Consider the following 20,729-nt stretch of genomic DNA (forward strand, 5'->3'; position numbering starts at 1 on the left):
TTGCATCCGTGTGAATTTTGCATAACTCAACATCACCATTCTTTATGATCTTTCGTATCAGGTGATATTTCCGATCTATGTGTCTGGTCTTGTGGTGATCCCTCGGCTCCTTGGCTTGTGCGATGGCACCAGAATTATCACAATAAAGGTCCAATGGTTTTACCGAGGCTGGGAAAATACCAAGATCATCTAGAAAGTTCTGGATCCAAACACCTTCCTTTGCAGCTTCACAAGCCGCAATGTATTCGGCTTCTGTGGTAGAATCGGCCACCGTATCTTGCTTGGAGCTCATCCAGCTCACTGCTCGTCCATTCATGGCATACACGAATCCGGACTGTGATCGACAATCATCTCTGTCGGTTTGGAAACTAGCATCGGCGTAACCCCTTACGACGAGCTTTTCCTCACCTCCATAAACTAGGAACATCTCTTTAGTCCTTTTCAGGTACTTTAAAATAGTCTTTACCACTCCCCAGTGACTCTCACCTGGGTTGACCTGGTATCTACTTGTTAGGCTTATTGCAAAAGCAACATCAAGCCGTGTACATATCATGGCATACATGATGGATCCAATTGCCGAGGCATACGGAATCCGACTCATCCTGCTTCGCTCATCAGATGTCGAAGGACTCTGAGTCTCACTTAGCCTTATACCATGTGAGACAGGCAAGAACCCTTTCTTGGCCTCAATCATGTTGAACCGCTTCAACACTTTATCTATGTACGTGTTTTGTCTCAAGCCGAACAGCCTCCTCGATCTATCTCTATAGATCTTGATGCGTAAAATGTAAACTGCCTCACCAAGGTCCTTCACTGAAAACTTGCCATTCAATGATTCCTTGACCGAGTTTAGCATTGAAACATCTGTTGACACCAGATTTTGGTATGGTCACGAATCCGGGTTCGTATGCAAAAGTTAGAGGCAACACTTCGCGGGCCGGCCCTGAGTGAGAAAGTATTTGGCCTTTGCCGGCTGAATGAAACCTTGCCGGGGTAAAACCTTGCCAATGTGAGGGCATGCCAGCGTGGAAAGCTTGCCGGTGGAGAAGCTTGCTGGCGTGGAAAGCTTGCCGGTGGAGAAGCTTGCCGGTGTGAAATCTTGCCGAGGGAGAAACCTTGCCAAGGAGGAACTCTTGCCGGGGTAGAAACCTCGCCGAGCTAGGGAGGAACCCTTGCCGGTGTAAAAACCTTGCCGGGGTGAAACCTTGTCGGTGTGGAAAGCTTACCCGGGTGGATGGCCTGCCGAGGTGGAGGTTGTGATAGTCAAGCCGACGAGAAGTTGAAGATGGGCTCAGAAGCTAATTCAGATGATCTTAGATGGAGAAATGTCCTACATGGAAGTTGTGCGTCTCGTCGAAACGATGGATTTTGATATAAAGATCGTCTCAATCCGAGGTCGTATGCAAAAGTTAGAGCCCGCTTTTGAGCTCGTTTCCATCCGAGGTTGTTTGTCACCATGAAAAGGACCCTCAAAGTACAGCCAGTTTAAACCGAGCAGTTTTGGAAAGTTCGGATAAAATCAGTCCGAATTTGACTAGGGTTTTGAATGTGAATTGATGTAATTTTCTTGTAAGGAAAGCCTAGATAAATCCTTTGCTTGTACGGGAAGTCCATCTGCCTCTTATATATGTTGGGGGTGACGGTCGATTGAAACAACACACAATCGAACAAATCAATATACTACTTTTCATCTACGTTTTATCTCTCCACCGTTTTTCTCTCTCGTTCTTCGCTGTTCTTCATGTTTGAGAGCTGCGAATTCCGAGGCTCTAGAGGCGAGCGAATCGACCTAGGGCAGCCCATAGCCGCCGCACTCCCTGACGGGGTCCCTCCCGGGGGTGTGGGGTTTTCGGGTCTGCAAAAGCGCCCACCGACTGTCTTGCGTATCGCGCTGTCGGTCGGGTCTCCTTCGACGTGAGCTGCGGTGCATCACCCCCGGCGTCGAGGGTACACGTGACGTGTTCGTGTGTCAACAACATCATTTCCGATCAGTAGTATGTCATCCACATACAAGATCAAAAACACAATCGAGCTCCCACTTAACTGCTTGTATAAACAAGCGTCCTCATCGCTTTTGATGAAACCGAGACCAGTGACGACCACATCAAAACGAATGTTCCAACTCCGAGATGCTTTCCTCAACCCATAAATGGATCTCTTGAGCTTGCATACTTTACTAGTGCTAGTCGGATCGACAAAACCCTCGGGCTGTATCATATACACGTCCTCGGTTAAATTTCCATGAAGGAAAGCCGTTTTGACATCCATCTGCCATATCTCGTAATCGAAATATGCAGCTATAGCTAGTACGATCCTTACCGACTTCAGCTTCGCTACTGGCGAGTAAGTATCATCGTAGTCAATTCCTTGAACTTGTCCATAACCTTTAGCGACAAGCCGAGCTTTGTGGATCTGAACATTTCCATCCACATCGGTTTTCTTCTTAAAGACCCATTTGTAGCCAATGGCCTTTACGCCAGGCGGCGGATCAACCAAGTCCCAGACTTGATTTTCATCCATGGACTTTAACTCGGATCTCATGGCCTCTAACCATGCCTCGGAATTCGGGCTCACCATTGCTTCCGCATACGTGGTCGGCTTGTCGCTTTCTAGCAACAATACATCACGCACTCTACGCAATATTTCCGACCTTCATGGTTCTGGTGCCGCTTCCACTACGGGTTCCCTGACTGACTCCGGTATGATCTCATCACCCGTCGAGCCGTCCCTGAGTGGTACTCGAATTTCTTCGAGTCGGACCGTCCTCCCACTGGCCTCCCGACTGAGAAACTCTTTCTCAAGGAAAACCCCGTTCTGAGCAACAAACACTTTGTTCTCTTCCCGGTTGTAGAAGCTATATCCCAAGGTTTCCCTCGGATATCCCACGAATATGCATTTGTCCAACTTGGGTGTAAGCTTGTCTGACATAAGTCGCTTGACAAATGCTTCACAACCCCAAATCTTTAGAAAAGACAAACTGGGAGTCTTCCCGGTCCACATCTCATGTGGTGTCTTATCTACGGATTTTGATGGTACCCTGTTAAGTGTGAAAGCTGCAGTTTCTAGAGCGTATCCCCAGAATGACAAGGGTAAATCTGATTTGCTCATCATAGATCGAACCATGTCCAACAAGGTATGATTCCCCCGTTCCGATACACCATTTCTCTGTGGCGTACCCAGAGGTGTGAGTTGAGGTACTATACCTCTACTTTTCAGATGATCATCAAACTCCTGGGTCATGTACTCACCTCCACAATTAGATCGTAGAAGTTTTATAGTCTTGCCGAGCTGATTCTCAACCTCGTTTTGAAACTCTTTGAACTTTTCAAAAGTTTTCGACTTGTGCCTCATCAAATAGATATATCCATATCTACTCAAGTCGTCAGTAAAAGTCACGAAGTACTGATAGCCACCTCTGGCAGTTGTGCTCATTGGTCCACACAGATCACTGTGTATCAGTTTCAACAACTCAGATGCCCTCTCACAACTCTTTGCGAAAGGGGACTTAGTCATCTTGCCGAGCAAGCATGATTCGCATGTCTCGAACGACCCAAAGTCGGTCAAAGTTAGGAGTCCATCATCATGGAGCTTCTTCATGTGTTTCAGACTAATGTGTCCAAGCCGGCAATGCCAGAAGTATGTCAGATTTATCTCATTAGGCTTATACCTCTTGACATTCACGTTATAGACCGGTTCCTGTTCTAGATTCAAAATAACCCATCAACAATGGGTGCATAGCCGTGGAACATACCATTCAAATAAATCAAACAACCATTGTCCTTTAAATTGAATTCATAACCCTGACTCATCAAGCATGAGGCAGAAATAATGTTCTGACTAAGTGCAAGAATGTAATAACAATTATTCAATTCCAAAATAAATCCAGAAGGAAGCTAGAGTTGCATCATGCCGACCTCCAACGCGACAACTCTTGCTTTGTTGCCGACCCTAATGTCAATCTCCCCTTGTGCCACACGCCTAGTTCTTACCAGCCCCTGCATCGAGTTGCAAATGTGAACAACCGATCCGGTATCAAATACCCAAGAGCTGCTAGGTATGTCAGCAAGGTAAATGTCTATAACATATGAAACAAGTGTACCTTTGCTTGAAGCTGCATTCCCGGCCTTCTTGCCATGCTCTGCAAGCCACTTGCTATAGTTCCTCTTCCAGTGACCAGTTTCCTTGCAATGATAGCAAATGGTCTTTGAGTCCGGTCCAGACTTCGGCGTAGCGGCGGAGGTTACCGTCTCCGTGCCCTTTGCCTTAGCCTTTTTCTTGGACCAACTCTTCTTGAACTTAGCCGATTTCTACACCATTAACACTTGATGTGTGCCTTTCTTAATATCCTGCTCTGCCACTTTGAGCATGCCATGCAATTCAGTGAGCTTCTTATCCATGCCATGCATATGATAGTTCGAGATGAACGTCCCATAGCTGGGCGAAAGAGAACCCAGAACTGCATCAGTAGCCAGCTCATCCAAGAGCGGGAAGCCCAACCGATCCAAAGCTTGCACATATCCGATCATCTTGATCACATGCGGGCTCAGTGGATCACCTTCCTTCATCTTACAATCCATCAAGGATCGCCAAACGTTGAACCTTTCGGTCCTAGCCTGCACCTGAAACATGCTCTTGAGACTCTCGATCATATTGAAAGCCCCAACGTCTTCGAAATGCTGCTGCAAGCCAGCATGAGGCAGGTGATCTCATTTGATTCATCAACGAGTTTCTGGTAGGCATTCTTGGTTGTGGTACTAGCATTATCGGCAGGTTCCTCTGGAAGTGGATCCTCTAGAACATGTTCCTTTTTACCATGCTTGAGAACAATTCTCAAATTTCTATACCAGGTAGTAAAGTTTGTTCCATTCAGTTTATCCTTTTCCAGAATTGATTTCAATGCAAAGTTGGGTTGAGTAGGTGGTGCCATTGATCTACAACAGAAAAATATGCAATCACTAAGCAATGTGTTTATGTAGAGTAATTCTAGCCTTAAACAGAAATACTCCCACTGAAGTCAGCATCCCTCCGCAAACTCTCGGTGATTCAGGATCCGACTAGCACATGCGACTAGTGAGCTTTAGCATCACTGCTAGACAACATGTCTATCCGGCAAGCAACTCCTTGCTAATCGTATCTCTATACGACTCCTGTCGGTCGGGTAGGTATCTCATACCCCGGCTCCCGACCTCTTTTGCCACAAGGCCCAAAACCATTTTGATAGCCTTGTCAAGTTAACCTAATGCAGTGCATGTCCGTGTCCAACACAAATCCTTCAGTTCAAGGACACCTAGCAGCACCCCAATTTTATGAGCCCACTACTAGACGTACTTGACTTGAGAAGGTGCAACATCGGGAATGTCAATTTACTTGATATTCATGAGGGATCTTTCTACCATTCTAACATGCATAGAAATAAAGAAGCATAACAATCACAAGTAAAACATATATTGTGAAATAGTGTGGCTCCTTCATGGATGTTCTTCCAGGTCGGCTCCAACTCCGATGACCATCTAGAAACTCCATCTTGTTTGTCACGCCGGGACGCCAAGCCACCAACCTGATCTCTATTATCCAACTACTACAACTAGTAATTAATTTGACAAAGAGTCACAAGTCGACACGCAGGTCGTTATACAATAATGTGACAACACTTTGGCTCCTGTCGGCTGACAAACATGACACGCAGGCCATGTATAATTTACACACATGCATCACATACACATGAGCCATACTATTCACATCAAACCTGCAAAATAAAGTTATGCAGAATCGCATTCTACCGGTTTGAGTGATCATTTATGAAATACAAGGCGCTACGCACACAGCGGTCCCGAATTCTCTGATCTGACCGATCTTATCGATCATCGTGAGCCCGATTCGGATTTACGTTTCACCGTTAACCCCGATGGCGGATACCTACCGGTAGGGGTAGGTTGTGTCACGACCTCATCGGCTCCGATCATCAGAAAGCATAGCCACATCGATCCCCATGTGCAGTTGATCTCATCAACCGCGCACACAGCCGATCTCATCAACGACAACAGATCTCATCTATCACCTCCACATATCTAATACACATATGATCTGATTCAAAATCCTATAGCAGAGGCTCTGATACCACAGTTGGGATCTACGGTAGGGTGCGTCGACTGCAAATTAAAATTTTCCTACGCGCAGAACAACCAAGAACATGCTACGGGAGATGGATCACAGTTCATTACCACTAGATGCGCAGTGCCGTGCAGCGGAAGAAGAGTTGGGGTAGCGCGTCCGCGTGGATCGTCTCCTCCTCGTCCGATCTTCCTCGTACAGCCGGTCGCCAGTCCCACGTACAGGTTCGCCGGAGCGGCGCAAGTGCACCGTCTCTAACGGTATCCGCGCGTGCAGGAGGAACGTCGTGCGGCGGACTGCTAGGTCCAATCACACAATCGGCGGCGAGTGGAGGTGTCTATTCGCAACACATGCAAACCCTAGTGACAGCGCCGAAGCGATCAATCGTGTGAGTGTGCGACACCTCCACTTTATATAGGCGTCCGTCGCGGGCTCAACACTTGGGCCTCACACGGACCCTAAAGCCCATAAGTCTACTCAGCCACAATCCGAATACAGCTCAGATCACATCCGACCAGTGTCCTCGGATCCGACGTCGTAGGTTCCTTCCCTTAAGCGCGCAACCCCTTACGTTCAAGCCGGCTTGGTCGCAGTTCGGATCACCTCCGGACTACATGGCTAGTAGCAGCCTCTAGCAAGGCATGCCGACCACCAAGCAGACGTTGAAGCTGGTTAGGCGAACCTGTACATCACACTTCCATTCCTTTTGCCACACGATATATGTTGTCGGGCTCAAGGCGAGTCTGTCATCCTTGTGTTAGCCCGACCTCTTTCTCGTTCCAGTGATGCCGACCACAAACCAAATTATCTCATAATCCTTGTCGCATGGCCATGCTTATCCTGGTCGGATCACACGAGGGGCCCAGAGTATATCTCTCCTTATCGGAGGGGCAAATCCCATCTTGCTCGACCATGTCTCGCGGCATGGGTCTGGACAAGCCCGAAACCTACCTTTGTAACTACCCAGTCACGGAGTAGCGTTTGGTTGGCCCAAAGCAAGTCTGTTACCATCCCGAGTAAATGCGTCAGCTCAGGTCTTAGGACATAGAACGTATGTTGTACTAGAGACTCACAGATGACATATCGTTGCGTCTCATAGTTGGGTCTGTCGACTCGGACCTTATCACAACTCGGATCCGACTATGTCGGATCCGACCAGATCCTTCCGAGTCCATATTATCCAGTTAGCATCCAATGCCCCATGGCTAGTGAGACCAAGCCATCGACCGTGTCATATGCTAGTCTAGATGGCTGCGCGTCCACACATCCCTTTCGACTAGGGACCTTTTAGGACGTTCATCATACAATGCATAGTCCCACAAACAAGTCACGTACTTGCTGATACACATCATTGGTAATGTCTAAGGACTATCTTTATCATAAACACATAGAAAATATCATCATACATGATTGCCTCTAGGGCATATCTCCAACACTAGCGACAATGAGGTGAGGCAGCATCGGAGGCGAGGCTACATTACTGAGAAATGGTGGCGTCGGGAGGAGGATAAGGTTGTCGAGCAAGCAAGAACGCCACTCAGCTTAGTGCGGTTGTTGGATTCAGGATAGATGGATAGTCCAGATGGAAGAGTCGTCAGCGATACGAGGGACGATCGAATTGATCCATCAGAGCGCAGTGGCTTTCCCGAGTGTCTGTTAAAGATCAGATTTTTTTTATTTTCATTTCTTTCCTTCTTAGGGGACTTCGCCCCTGCACCCCTCGGGTCAAGCCCGTTCAAAGGACTTTGTCCTCCCCCGGTACTACCTATGGATCAAATATCGTCGTTTCATCCATCACTCCTACCCCTCAATGATCGGTGTGCCCTACCACCGGACTTTCAAAACTACATTTCTTCCTCGGAGGTGGTCCGATTTCTAAGCAGCATACATCACAACTTTTATGCAATCATCTAAACTTTTGACCATGGCCTAATGATGTCATATCATGATACCATGCTACGTTTCATGTTTTTCTGTCTTCTTTAGCTATTTTTAGAATTAAATAACCAATAAGCTAAGTGTTGGCGGTTGAGTCTTGACACCGTGATGTTTAAAATCTTCGAAGTGTTTCCTCCAAACTCCCCATGAGAATCATTCAACACAAAAGAGGCCCTTCCAGTGGATGATGGCGCTTGGGTTGAAGGTGAAACCCATTGCAAGTGAAGTGGAGCTGGAGACATAGACCAATGTGCAATTGAAAATATAATCCATCAGTCGCAATAGCCTAACGACAATATTCATCTCTTTAATCAATATCTTGTTACACTTTTTTTCTGTAGATATCTTTTCCTTTTTTTTCCTTTTCTGTAGTAATGCATGATTGTCCACCCCCATCCCAACATCGCCACCGATTTTTTCTCCTTGTGGTTTTTTGCGGTACTAATACACTCCTCCTCCGCTTATGCTTTTTTTCATGTGGAAATAGGGACCATTGGCCATTGAAATGTATTCTCTGGGCGTCCTGTTCATCATTGAATATCATGGTGCGCAAAACTGTAGCGAGACAATGTTGAGCATGACCTACTTAAATCAACAAAGATCCGAAGAAATGTCAGCAATGTCAGCTACAGTAAGTGGGTGCTGTCAGAAAATGTTAGTAGTTTGACAATAGATTTTGAACAAGTGAATAAGCACTAATGAACGCAAAAGATAATTTGTCAGGAAATAAGACACTAAACAAAGACAGAGAACAGAAAGAACGAAGACGCTTCCCGTACGACATTTCATGTCCGATTTCCATCGGACACTCCCATTGCATCGTCAGATTCGTGTCCCACGTCTGATCAAAGGGTGATGCATGGCTCACCATCGTACGAGTATCGGAAGACAAATCGTCAAATGTATAGCACTCCTCGGGAAAGGAATATAGAGAGAGCACGATAGAGATTTAGGGAAACAATAGAGGAAGACCGAGGCTACATAAGCAGTAACAACAAAAAGGGTTTCACTATAATCCTTGAAGCGGCGGCCGATCAAGAGATTTGAATTTGGCATGCATTCTTTGGAATGCCTGGATCTTTGAATTGTTATCCGGTCACCATTGATGAATAAGATTGTAAATAGTGATTTGCCACCGGTGTAGTTTGTAGCAAATGGCCGTACATACAACTATGGCTATTATCGTGTGGATGTCATCTACCCAAAGTGGCAAACATTTGTGAAGCCGTTGAAAAAACCGGAAGGTAAGAAAAATCTTGATTTTCATAATGCTCAAGCGATGGCTAGAAAAGATGTGGAGAGAGCTTTTGGGATTTTGCAAACCCAATTTGCTATTGTGAGAGGACCGGCTAGATTTTGGGATCAAAAAATGCTTTGGTACATCATGCACAACATGATCATCGAGAATGAGCGTGACCAAGATGTAGACTACTCTCAGTATGAGCTCTTGGGACATCACGTACGAGTGCGACGGAGGGGTGAAAGGGTGGCCCGTTTTGTTGCCTCCTATCATGCCATTCGACGTCCCGCAACGCATGATGATCTTTAGAAGGACTTTATTGAAGAGTGGTGGGCATGGAATGGACGACAAAAAACATCATGATTTGTGCGTTTGATGTTGTATTATTGAACTACTTGTTGTGTTATTGCACTACTTGTTGTATTAAACGATAAACTGTTTATTTGAGTTGTAATAACGAAATTGAACTATTTATTGTTAATTTATCTTGTTTGTGTTTGATTTTTTGCTTGTGTTTGAAATACATATGTTGTTTGTGCAAGAGTCGTGCGTGCTACATTTTTTCGCGCTGCTGGAGCTGCGCGCGCTACATTTTAGCGCCGTTGCTGGAGCCAGCGTTGCTTGGCAATTTTAGCGTCGCTGCTGGAGCCAGCGTTGCCTGCCGTGCCAAATCAGACGATAGGCGCGTGGCAAAATAGTTTTTAGCATACGGCATGTTCGGCGGTTGTTGGAGATGCTCTAAGCAAAAGATACCGCGCATTGCGATACACTTTTTAAGGCTCATCAACAGTACATCGAAGAAACCACGACAGTCGACAGTGAAATTAACCAAAAGTACATACACTGAAATGGATTAACCATATGAAGCTTTTGACAAAATATAGGGATCCCCATATGCTGAATCAGTCTTGCTCAGTCGTCGGCATCGGAATCCGCTTGACAGGACCGGAGAAGGTCAGAGAAGGACATCTCACCGGAGCGGAGCTTCTCAAGGATGCGGCCTTCCTCCTCCACGACCTGGGTCACCTGACCAGACTGCATGTTGAAAGTGTAGATGGAGAGCAGCTGGATGATGGTGAACGGGTGCGCGGTCATAGGATGGCACAGGAAGGCCGGCAGGTCCAGGTTCACGGACGGCGCGTCGTCTCCGCCTGCAGCGCTCATCACCACGCTCTCACGTTGCTCCCCGTCGTTCAGGCGGTACATGTCGGTCGACTCCGAGCCCAGACGATCCGTGAAGTACACGCAGTTGGCTTCGATGGACGGGAACTTGTCGGCGTCGAGGCAGACGCACCTGTGACAGCCGCCGGCGAAGATGGCGCGGCTGCCGATGCTCTTGATGCGCTCCAGCGTGCTTGCGGCCGTGTCCATCTTGAAGACCTCCACGCGGCTCTCGAGCTTGAAGACGACCAGCGTTTCCCCGGCGGACTCCACCACGAAGCAGCGCTTCCAGGAGGCGGTGTCGATCCCCTCGGCGGGCACGTCGGCAGGCACGTCGTTGAACGGGCTCATCAGATCGGCGATCTTGGCGACCACCGCGGCCGGGAGCGGCGGCAGATGCCCCTGGTGGCCGTCGACGGCGACGAGGCCCTGGACGGCCTTCCTGACCAGAGGGTACGCGTACCTCTTCTTGTACCTGACGAACTCCTTGCTGTCGGGGCTGGCCCGGTAGAGCTTCATGGAGTCCTGGCAGTAGAGGACGAGGTAGGGCGGGGACGAGCCGGAGACGGCGGCGGCGAGCACGTGGGCGCGCATGCGGGCCGCGAAGCGGACCATGTGGCCGGTGAAGGGGTGGAGCACGCAGGCGGCGTGGGGCGGGTCCCTGGCGGCCAGCACGAGCAGCCCGTCGGCGGTGACGGAGACGACGAAGTAGGCGCCGAGGATGGGCATGCGCCGGCCGTGGAAGCGGCCCGTGGCGGTGTTGACGAGGAGGCGCGCGTCGACGCCGTGGGACGGGTAGTCGAGCATGACCCAGCCGCGCGGCCGGAAGCGCGGGTCCAGCGTGCGCCCCGGGTCGGCGGTCGCCGCGCGCCAGCTGTGGCAGACGGCGCGGAGCGCCATGTAGCAGTCGACGTCGGCGGTGTCGAGAAGCAGGTTGGCGACGCGGTCGACCAGCTCCGGCATCAGCGACGCCCACCGCTGGGCCTCCCTCTCCTCCATGGCGGCGCTCCGGCGGGAGGGAGGCGTGCGGTCGCGGAGGTTTCCAGATCTGGGAGCGTGGATCAGTGTGCCACACGTGAAGCATTCACGCGGGTGGTCAAGGCTCGAGGACCGCGGGTTCATGGGCCGGGCCGGCGGTGGGCGGTGGATGGGCTGGTGGGCTTGGGCCAGGGTGGGAGCGAGTGGGCTGGGTCCACGGCGACCTAGACCTCGGCCGACACGTCGCCTGGGATCGATCGACATTCGACACAGCGGCCGTCACTGTCGCTGTCGCAGAGGAGGGGAGGGGGGTTCCGTCCGGTCGTGCTCGCGTCCGGTCCGGGGGAAAAGGGCGGAGCTGCGAGGAGAGAGAGGCCCTCGCCGGCCGGCATGCAGAACGCCGTGCTGGCGTGCCCCGCGCCGTCCGGCGGAGGCGCGGGAGGAGACGGCGGGGTCGGGGGCGCAGGCGTCGTGATGGTGAAGCGCGCGGCCCTGGTGGCGTGCCTCACCTGCCCGCTCTGCCGCCGCCTGCTCCGCGACGCCGCCACCATCACCGAGTGCCTCCACACCTGTGAGTCCCCCACCGCTCCCGCTCCCTCCATCCCCGTCTCCGCGTCTGCGACCGTAGCGCGCTGTGGCCGAATTATAGCGTGCAAGGCGGCCGCTTGCTCCGGCCGTTCCGTGCGTCGAATCTGCGCCCGCCGCGGTGATCCCTGGCCCCGGCGCGTCTGAGGCGATGCCTCGAAAGGTGGCGGCGTGCGTCCATACTTTCCCACGCCCTGCGATTTGTGTGCGGTTCTGGCTGCTGCGTGTGGAAGCTGAATGCGTTGGCTGTCTCGTCAGAGAATTTGCAATTTCTCTGTCATTCGTATCATTGAATGGGTTATTATAGAGGTCATATGCAAGAGGTGTGCTCGTCTGAATGTCTGATGTCGAAAGGTGGTAGCTTCTATATATACATACTCTGTTAGCTTGTCGCAGAGAGGCTAACTTCTGCCAATTCCCCAGGACCGCAAGTATGGGTTTGCTGCTCATGCTTTTTGCGAGTGTTTCGCCCATTCAGGAGATAACATGAGTGATTTGGTGCTTGAATGACAGCGAGATTTTGAGCATGGGCAGTGATCCAAGTGAAATCAGATGCATTATGGTTTGCCAGGAGGCTGTAGGCAACTTGTTTGTGATAGCAAAGGGACTCATGCTTGGTGTGATCAACCCTTCAGCTAGCATTTTGCTCACTTGCTTCGCAGTCTCATCCTTTTGCAGAGGAGGGTATCTGTAAGGTCTACAATTTACTGGAGTGGCTCCTGGAATAAGGTGGACGGTATGGTCTAGCGCTCTGACAGGAGGCAGGCCTGTTGGTTCTTGGAACACATTAGAGAAGGATTGCAACAGTTGCTGTACTTCTGCAGGAGGCTCTTCTGGTTGGGTCTTGTCTTGTGGAAATAAAATAGCAGTGGCCCATATGTCATTCCCTTTGTAACATTTGACAACCTGATCCATAGACATTTCCCTCAGATCAGACTGTTGGCTAGTTTGAATTCCCTGCAGTTTGACCATCTTTTCTTGGCACTGAAACTCAATCCACTTTTCCTTCCAATGGCAGGTCATGGGACCCCATTGTTCCAACCAATCCATGCCCAAAATAATGTCATAGCCTCCCGGCTCCACCACTTTAGCAGCATAAGTAAAGGTTTTGCCCTGTAACCACTAAGTTAGAGCAGGAACTTCAGATGAACATGCAAGAGTTTCCCCATTAGCCACCTTGACAGTTAAAGGAGTGGATAACTGTTTGGTCTCTGCTGCTATTCTAGGCACAACAGCTGGATCAATAAAACTATGTGTACTGCCAGAATCTAACAGGATAGCACCACTTTTACCCAATAGAGCTCTGAATCTGATTGTTTTTGGGTGCTCAGCTCCTGACAGGGCATTAACAGACAGCAACAGTTCCTCAATGGCTTCTTGCACTGCTAGAGCATCTAATATGTTATCAGATATCTGTGCATTGTCTTGTTGATCTGTGGTGATGGCCATAGCTTAGGTTGGACCAGCTGGCTTCTGCACACAAACATGCCCTGGAGCAAATTTTTCTCCACAGCCAAAAAGATAACCCATTTGCCCTTCTGTACTCCTTCAACTGCCTTGCCTTCCACAATGCTCCAGACCCAGTGCTTATTCTGTTCTCTGGTTCGCTGAAGGTTTGCTTTAGACTGAAATTTGCTGTTTTTTTGTCTAGCCAATGTGGCTTCCTGCACCGTTGCAAAAGCTGCTGCAGCAGCTATGGTGATGGGAAATTGTATCTCTTAAGCTCCCTTGAGCTCCTCCTTAAGCCCTAACATAAATCTGGTTACCAAAAATGTGTCACTAACTGCTCACTCATATAGCTTGACCTGATACACTAATTGCAGGAACTCCCTTTTGTACTCCTCAACAGTTCCCTTCTGTTTCAGAAGAAGCAGGGCCCTCATTGTTTCTCTATGCACATTCACATCAAATTTTGCGAGCGTCTCACGCGATGCGTGGAGAGGTGGCGGCGTGCGTCGATACTTTCCCACGCGCTGCGATTTGTGTGCGGTTCTGGGTGCTAAAAGTGTGGAAGGTGGATGCGTTGGCTGTCTCCTCAGAGGATTGGCGTTTTCGTTGTCATTTGCATCATTGTATGGGTATTATAGAGGATATATGCAACAGGTATGCTTGTCTGAATGCCTGATGTGGAAAGGTGGTAGCTTCAGTATATACATGCTCTGTTAGCTTGTCTCGGAGAGGCTAACTTCTAATTCCCCAGGACCACAAGTATTGGTTTTCTGCTCATGCTTTTTGTGAGTGTTTCGCCCATTCAGGAGATAACATTAGTGATTGGGCGCTCGAATGGCAGTGAGATTTTGAGCATGGCCAGTGATCCAAGTGAAATCAGATGAATTATGGTTTGCCAGGAGGCTGTAGGCAACTTGTTTCAGACTTAATAGTTACTTCAATGGTTGCTAGGGATTTGTGGTTGTAGGAGGCCTTGGTGCTGTTTTTGTGTTTGTAGGTAATGAGCCTGTTGGGGCACCGGAAAGGGTTAAAAATTTTAGCCAACAAACCGACGTCGTAGGTACATTTCATTAAATAAACCTGCTTAAGTTTGAAATGCGTAGTTTTCTCTGTCATATAATTTTTTCTATCGTTAATAAAAAAGAGGAGACAGTGAGATCACCAGCTAACTGTACATAAAGTCACTGGAAATGTAGAAAGATTGTGATTGGTGGATCCACTATGGCATCTTCAACTTCATTAGTTGTCAGGAAAAAATAATTAGGCTGGTTAGGTGTAGACGAGACCATTTGATTGTCATGAAATTAGTTTCACAATAATAATTTCTTTGTAATACTCCCTCCGTCCGGAAATACTTGTCGGAGAAATGGATATATTTTTATCCATTTCTCCGACAAGTATTTTCGGACGGAGGGAGTATTTCCTTAAAAGCTAATGGTTAAAATTGCGTATTGGAGATTGCAAAGCAGTTCGTCATCTATCTTTGGAAAGGAGCGAGAATTTTCAGTTATTCTTCTCTGATTTCTGTGTGTTTGAGCCTATTAAGGTTACTGTGAAAAACAGCCCTTCAGAAATTATCTGTAAAATCTTAATTGGTTCTTCCATTTTTGTGCTTCAACCATTGATTTATACCTTTGATCAGTTTGCAGAAAGTGCATATCTAAGGAGTTCATCGATAAGGAGATCTGCTACTGCCCTACTTGCAACATTGATTTAGGCTGTGCTCCAGAGGAGAAACTCAGGTTTGTCACAACCTACATATCACAAGCAGACGTTATTGTCTGTTTTTTAATAAACAACTTAAGCTTATGGTTCATGTCAATCAATTTTCTGTTCAGAGTTGATCACAGCCTACAATATGTGAGGTCAAAGATATTTCCTTCTAAAAGACGGAAGGTTGTGGACCAAGAAGCCATATCACCGGTCGAATCACCTGTCAAGAGAAAAGAAAGATCTCTATCTTCACTGTCAGTCCATGGTCCTCGGGTGTCTATACAGAAATGCCTCACAAAGAGGAGAACAAAAGCTTCGTGCTTACGCAGCTTGTCTTTGGTATGTAGCTTTTGTTTTAATCTGAAGGCTGTAATTTCGTAGCAGCACTATGTGACTACTTTGGGGCTAAAACATATTGGTTGACTTTATTCTATTGGGCACATCTTGGTTCTGAGCACTTCTTTATACATTGTATGTCTGGTATGCTAAATGAATAGAGCAAGAGGTCCTTTGATCCTTTGTTTGTTTGGTACCTGAAGTGTTTATGTGCATTTGAGGTTTCTTGTTTAATCATATAGGTCGTAATTGAGTAGCATCAACATCGACTGTGCAAGGGATCATACAAATATCGATTTAGTTGACTCTTTTCAATCAACCATGGTGAGATTTACGGTGTGTACACATGTACGTATCGGCTGGTGACATTAGGATAGTTGCACAACACGGTCTTTGTGTTTGTCTTGAACTCTTATTTGTTTTCTATACACATATGATGCACAGTGCCGTTAAAATTTGTGTTCGAACCTTAATGTCATTTATGAATGCATCAAATGCAATAACTGTTTGTGAGGAAGTATTGTCCACACCCTTCAGACCCTGCAATGTATGTATTGGTCAATGTTTGTTTGGGTTTCACTCTTTTTGAATGTATAAGTCATATCTGGTTAGTTATTCTTTTCGTGCTTTACATGATTTATATGCAGTATTCTACCTTGCAGGGCAATAAAGATGCAACAAAGAAAGTTGGAGGATGGAAACCTTTGGCCTCTCATATTAGAGTTGGTAAAAGTAAAAAATCTCTCAAATCAGGTTCCGAAGAGGACAATAGAACTGGAATCAAGTCTGATGATCCAGAGCATGGTGCTCCTTCCAATGAAGCAAAGGCTAGCCTCTTGAAACGCTTGTTGGAGTCTAAGGAACACCCGACAAAAAAGGAGAATCTAGTGAAGAAGACTGGAAGCAAGAAAGTGTTCACTCTGAAGGGGAAAAAGAAAATATTCAAGGCAAAACAACCTAGGAAAAAGAGAAGATTGCGAGCATTATGGTTCTATCTAGTGGCTGCTTTTGACCAGTAAGAAGCACTAGACTTATCTTACGACGTTTATTGTACTTTTTAAAGGAAACGCAGAAATCATGCTTTTGTGTTTTCATTTGTTTCAGGAAGGGACAACCTCCTTTACCACAGCTACCTACGAAATTTTTGAGGATCAAGTGAGTTATCCAGGCTACTGTTTCATGTACAAACACAATATGTTAAGTTTGCGCTAACTTGCGCCTTTATCACATTGACCTAGGGATGTTGAATTGCCTGCTTCCTTCATACAAAAGTACCTTGTGCAGAAACTCAATCTTTCAAGTGAAGCTGAGGTATGTTTTCCCTTCTCCCAGTGTCAGTGATAAGCTAGACCTGAGAGAAAACTCAAATTATTGTTCCCAGCTTGGAGTCCGAATTTGTGTCGGACATCCTTTTGCCTCTTTTGGGCGTAATCACAAATCCCATTTATAGAATGAGAGAAGCATTTTCTCGGTTCATCAAAACCTCCTATCAAGTGATAGCTTTCAATATTCTTCATATGTATCGACCTATGGTGTGCTTGCAGGTGGAGTTGATGTGCGCTGGCAAGAAAGTGGACCCAGCAATCACCCTGCATGATATAACGGACTGCTATCTGGACAAAGGACCGGACGGTTGGGTGCGGTCGTCCGTGGGCTCCCCTGCCACCGGGTTCATCACGACGGTGTTCTACAGCAGGCCAGAGCTGCCCACACCCCCAACACCACCGCCACCACCTGAAAGTCACCATGGAGCGCCGCCTCATGTCTGAACCAGTTCGGCCTCACTCCAGTCGTCTATTTCGGAGCCCTCTGGTTGGTGCCACATTGATGCCAACCTCGTGAGGCTCAGCTCGGCTCACCTCGCCTTGTGATATGTAGATAGATGTTCGGTCACATGCCTTGCGGGGATTCTGATTTGATCTGTTGTTCTTTACCATTTTTCTTTACCTTGACGGAGTAGCTGTACCTATGCGGTTTGTAATCCTGTGTTGAGTTGTTCAGTGCTGCTGTAACTGGACTTGAAGCCTTTATGGTGTGCCTCTGTAATGTTTGTAGCACTAATTTTTACTGTAAGCTCTTGTACAAGTTGTCGTCGAACCGGAAATTTGGTTATATATGGAGTAGTGTATGGAGTACTGATATTGACTGATGGATACTGTGTTGCAAGTTACAAGTAATTTCTTTGGCCTTGTATCTCCAAATGGCCAATTTGTTGGCTGATGTCTTTTTAATGCATGACCTTGCATTTAAATAACTACTCTAGTATACATAGAGCTAAGTTGCTCTCCAATAAAGACATTACATAAGGCACAGGGCGGATACATCTGGCATATGGAAGCTGGACTGTTTATTATCCTATTGCTGCCCCATTGCTGAAACCTGAAAGGGCATGAGCAACATCATTACATGTTCTTGCACAGTACATGACTTTGAAATTTAGAAAGTGAAGTCTAGCAAAAGTCTTCACATCTTGAAAAATCGCGACGAAGTACAGCTTTCAGCCTCCATACCCTGCTTCAACTCCATATCATCAGTTTCCAGGAGCACCTTTGCCCATTCCCAACCCGCTGGCGATCGGAAGTGCTTCACCCGCAGCCTGAAACTCATATTTCCAGGAACTCCGCTGTCTTGTGTTTGATCATCATCCACACTACTTCTCCAGAATTTTTTTTGCCTTCCCCACTTCTCTGATTTTGTTGAGTTCATTCCACCATGTCCACATCAACAACACTATAATGCAAATTCTGTCCTCCTCCTTCATGCTGCAGATTCCTTCCATTCCATCAGACCATCGCCTCTCTAGCATTAATTTACTTTGGAGCTAGGGATCCCCCTTTGTTCTTCCAATCCACATTCTCTCCACACTTGCTTCACTAATTTGAACTTGAAAAACAGATGTCCGCGGTCTTCGAAATCCCTGTTGCACAGGAAACATGTTGGGTTCATATCCATCTTTGTTTGGAACAGTTAACTTTCCAGATACATGGCCAAGGTGGAGGCTTTTCTGCAACACTAGAGCTAGAGGGGCTCCCAGTATCACGATTAAGGTTTCTATCTTCATTATAGAGCCTGTAAGCAGATTTCACCGAGAATATATTGCCCCCATTTGTCATAGTGCTGAGCAAGCGAGCCTTCAAAATTCTCCCGCAAAGGAATTTATTTTATCACTTAAGAAATCATTCTTTTTTACCCAGCAAAACATGCATACGGAATATTTCCATTTCAGCACACGACGCATACACAATCAAGATCTCTCTAGTTCAGAATAAGATCACCTGAATGACAGTATATATATATTATATATAACCTTATATCACCCTACATACAGTACATGATAAATCCCCCACCCTTCCGGACTGAATTCCGGAACCAGTTCATCACAAAGAGAAAAAGGAATCAAATGCCAGGAGAGAATCATCCTCCTATACCAATCTGTACACCCAACTTCTTCTGTCCAGGCATGCGGCTCCAGTCCAGGTAGCTAGAGCTTATCGGCGATCCTGCCAAGAGCATCGGCGAGCCTGCCGAGCACCACGGCGAGGCTGTTGGCCTGCTCTCTCCTCTCCTCGCGGTCGCGCTCCGAGTTCATGTTCTGCGCCTCCAGCTGCGCCGTCATGATCTGGCTGTTCCGCTCTAGGATCTCCAGCAGCTTGTCTGCTATGCCTTCTGCTCTGGGCTCACTGTCGTTGCCGGTTCGCTGTCTCTTCTGCCCGCTCTGCTGCAGAGTCGGTGAGCCTCCTGTCTTGGTGCTGCCTTGATGCCCTCCTTGCCTGTCTTTTGTTGTGCCTTGCTGTGCGCTCTGTTGCCTTGATGCCTCCGAATTCTCGGAAATCGGCAAGGCGATGACCGCCGGCGGTGGTGCCGGCGTCGCCTCTGGCGTCTCAGCATCTTCCTCCTCTTCGTCCTCCGAGAAGAGGACCTCCTCCCCGGCGGGCCGGCCACTGTCAAACACGGTCTCCACTGCCACTGCCACTGCCACCTCCTTCCCCTTCCCTCTCTGCTCTTCCTCCTCCCCCGTCTCCTCATCATCATCCTCCTCCATGCGCACCACCCCTACTTCCTCCACGGCGGCACCACCACCGGAGCTGCTGCCGGCGACGACCCCCCGACCTCGACCTTCGAGTATGCCGTACACCTCGCGGTCGAAGAAGCCAGGGAGCCGGCGCTCCCGCCTCGCGTCGTTGCGCATGGCCCAGAACGAGGGCTCCCGCGCGCCGGCGGCCGCCCGCTCCCACTCCTTTATCTTCTTCCAGTCCCCAGCGAGGTTGCTCCACCGCTTCCGGCACTGCACGGCCCCCCTCTCCACGCCATGCCGCCGGCAGTACTCCGCGACCGCGGCCCACTTGGGCTCCAGCGCCGCCGCCGCCCCCTCCCCGGTTGCCCCGGCCGCCGCCGCCGCCGCCAGGCGCCCCCTCCCGCCGCGCACGCCGCCGCGGACTTCAACCATGCGCTTGCCCTCGATGAGCACCAGTATCTCCTGCCGCGTCCAGCGGGGCAGCCTCGGGGCGCGCACCGACGGGTTGGGCGCCGCCGCGGCCGCCGCACCGGCGGGGTCGCCGGCGCTGGACATGAGGGGAACGGAGTGGGGAACGCGTGATTTGGTGGGCGCAAGTTTCTTTTAGGGATTGTGGGCGGAAGTCGATTTGACGGCGTTGAAGCGGGTGGTGTTTTTTCCTTTTCCTTTTGAGCGAATGAGCGAATGAAGCGGGTGGTGTAAAAGGGTTACGTGGGCCGGACCGGCTGTAAAAGGGCCTGACATGGCACGGCCCGTGTCGGCCCTTTCATAAAGAAAGAAGTATAGTTTTCACTCTCAAATCCTGTCCAATGTCTCCGTAACCCCCCAAAGTCGATTTTGGTCTGATTTAGACCCCAAAAATGTCAATACCGGTTTAATCTCCCCCTGAGTGGTTTAGTGTCACATCAAGAGTGGTTTTGCATCTGATTTTATGATTAGGCACTGATTTGTCACTGACGTGGCGTGCTTATGTGGCAGCTGGTCGCTAAAATAAGTGGGCGTTCGTCTTCGTCATGTTTCGCCTTCCTAGTGCAGACAGGAAACTGGAAAGGCCGCAGCGCCGCCATCCACACCTATTGCAATTGTGTCCTCGTCGTCGCCGGCGGCGGCCACCGTCTCTCTCACTTGACGTCGCCTTAGCATGGGATAGAGGAAGCGCGCGGTCTGTCGTATTCCGCGGTTAGGGCTAAGCTGCCCTCAATC

At 48.6% G+C, this 20,729-nt stretch overlaps 2 protein-coding genes across 3 annotated transcripts; one reads left to right on the forward strand and one right to left on the reverse strand.

The window, feature by feature from the left end:
- The first annotated feature begins 11,692 nt into the window (after positions 1 to 11,692).
- LOC125510915 (E3 ubiquitin protein ligase DRIP2-like) lies at positions 11,693 to 17,660 on the forward strand. 2 transcript variants are annotated; one of them, XM_048676206.1, is made up of 7 exons: positions 11,693 to 11,999; positions 15,105 to 15,204; positions 15,301 to 15,514; positions 16,159 to 16,526; positions 16,616 to 16,666; positions 16,750 to 16,822; positions 17,056 to 17,660. In XM_048676206.1, exons 1-7 carry the CDS (start codon positions 11,819 to 11,821, stop codon positions 17,278 to 17,280), a joined length of 1,212 nt encoding a protein of 403 aa, XP_048532163.1. In that variant the 5' UTR covers positions 11,693 to 11,818; the 3' UTR covers positions 17,281 to 17,660. The 2 variants fall into 2 exon arrangements, with proteins under 2 accessions (XP_048532163.1, XP_048532164.1); XM_048676207.1 differs by having other exon boundaries at positions 16,174 to 16,526.
- A 1,110-nt stretch (positions 17,661 to 18,770) lies between these two features.
- Positions 18,771 to 20,179, reverse strand: LOC125510916 (trihelix transcription factor ASR3-like). The gene has a single exon (XM_048676208.1). It carries the CDS (start codon positions 20,079 to 20,081, stop codon positions 18,993 to 18,995), a length of 1,089 nt encoding a protein of 362 aa, XP_048532165.1. The 5' UTR covers positions 20,082 to 20,179; the 3' UTR covers positions 18,771 to 18,992.
- Positions 20,180 to 20,729: the final 550 nt, after the last annotated feature.

This window comes from Triticum urartu, chromosome 5, assembly GCF_003073215.2.
Source record: "Triticum urartu cultivar G1812 chromosome 5, Tu2.1, whole genome shotgun sequence".
Lineage (NCBI taxonomy): Eukaryota > Viridiplantae > Streptophyta > Magnoliopsida > Poales > Poaceae > Triticum > Triticum urartu.

Coding starts and splice junctions, on each gene's coding strand:
- LOC125510915 (XM_048676206.1), top strand. CDS start 11,819: ATGCAGAACGCCGTGCTGGCGTGCCCCGCGCCGTCCGGCGGAGGCGCG. Junction 12,000..15,104: donor CACCGAGTGCCTCCACACCT/GTGAGTCCCCCA, acceptor ACCTTTGATCAG/TTTGCAGAAAGTGCATATCT. Junction 16,823..17,055: donor ATCTTTCAAGTGAAGCTGAG/GTATGTTTTCCC, acceptor GTGTGCTTGCAG/GTGGAGTTGATGTGCGCTGG.
- LOC125510916 (XM_048676208.1), bottom strand. CDS start 20,081: ATGTCCAGCGCCGGCGACCCCGCCGGTGCGGCGGCCGCGGCGGCGCCC.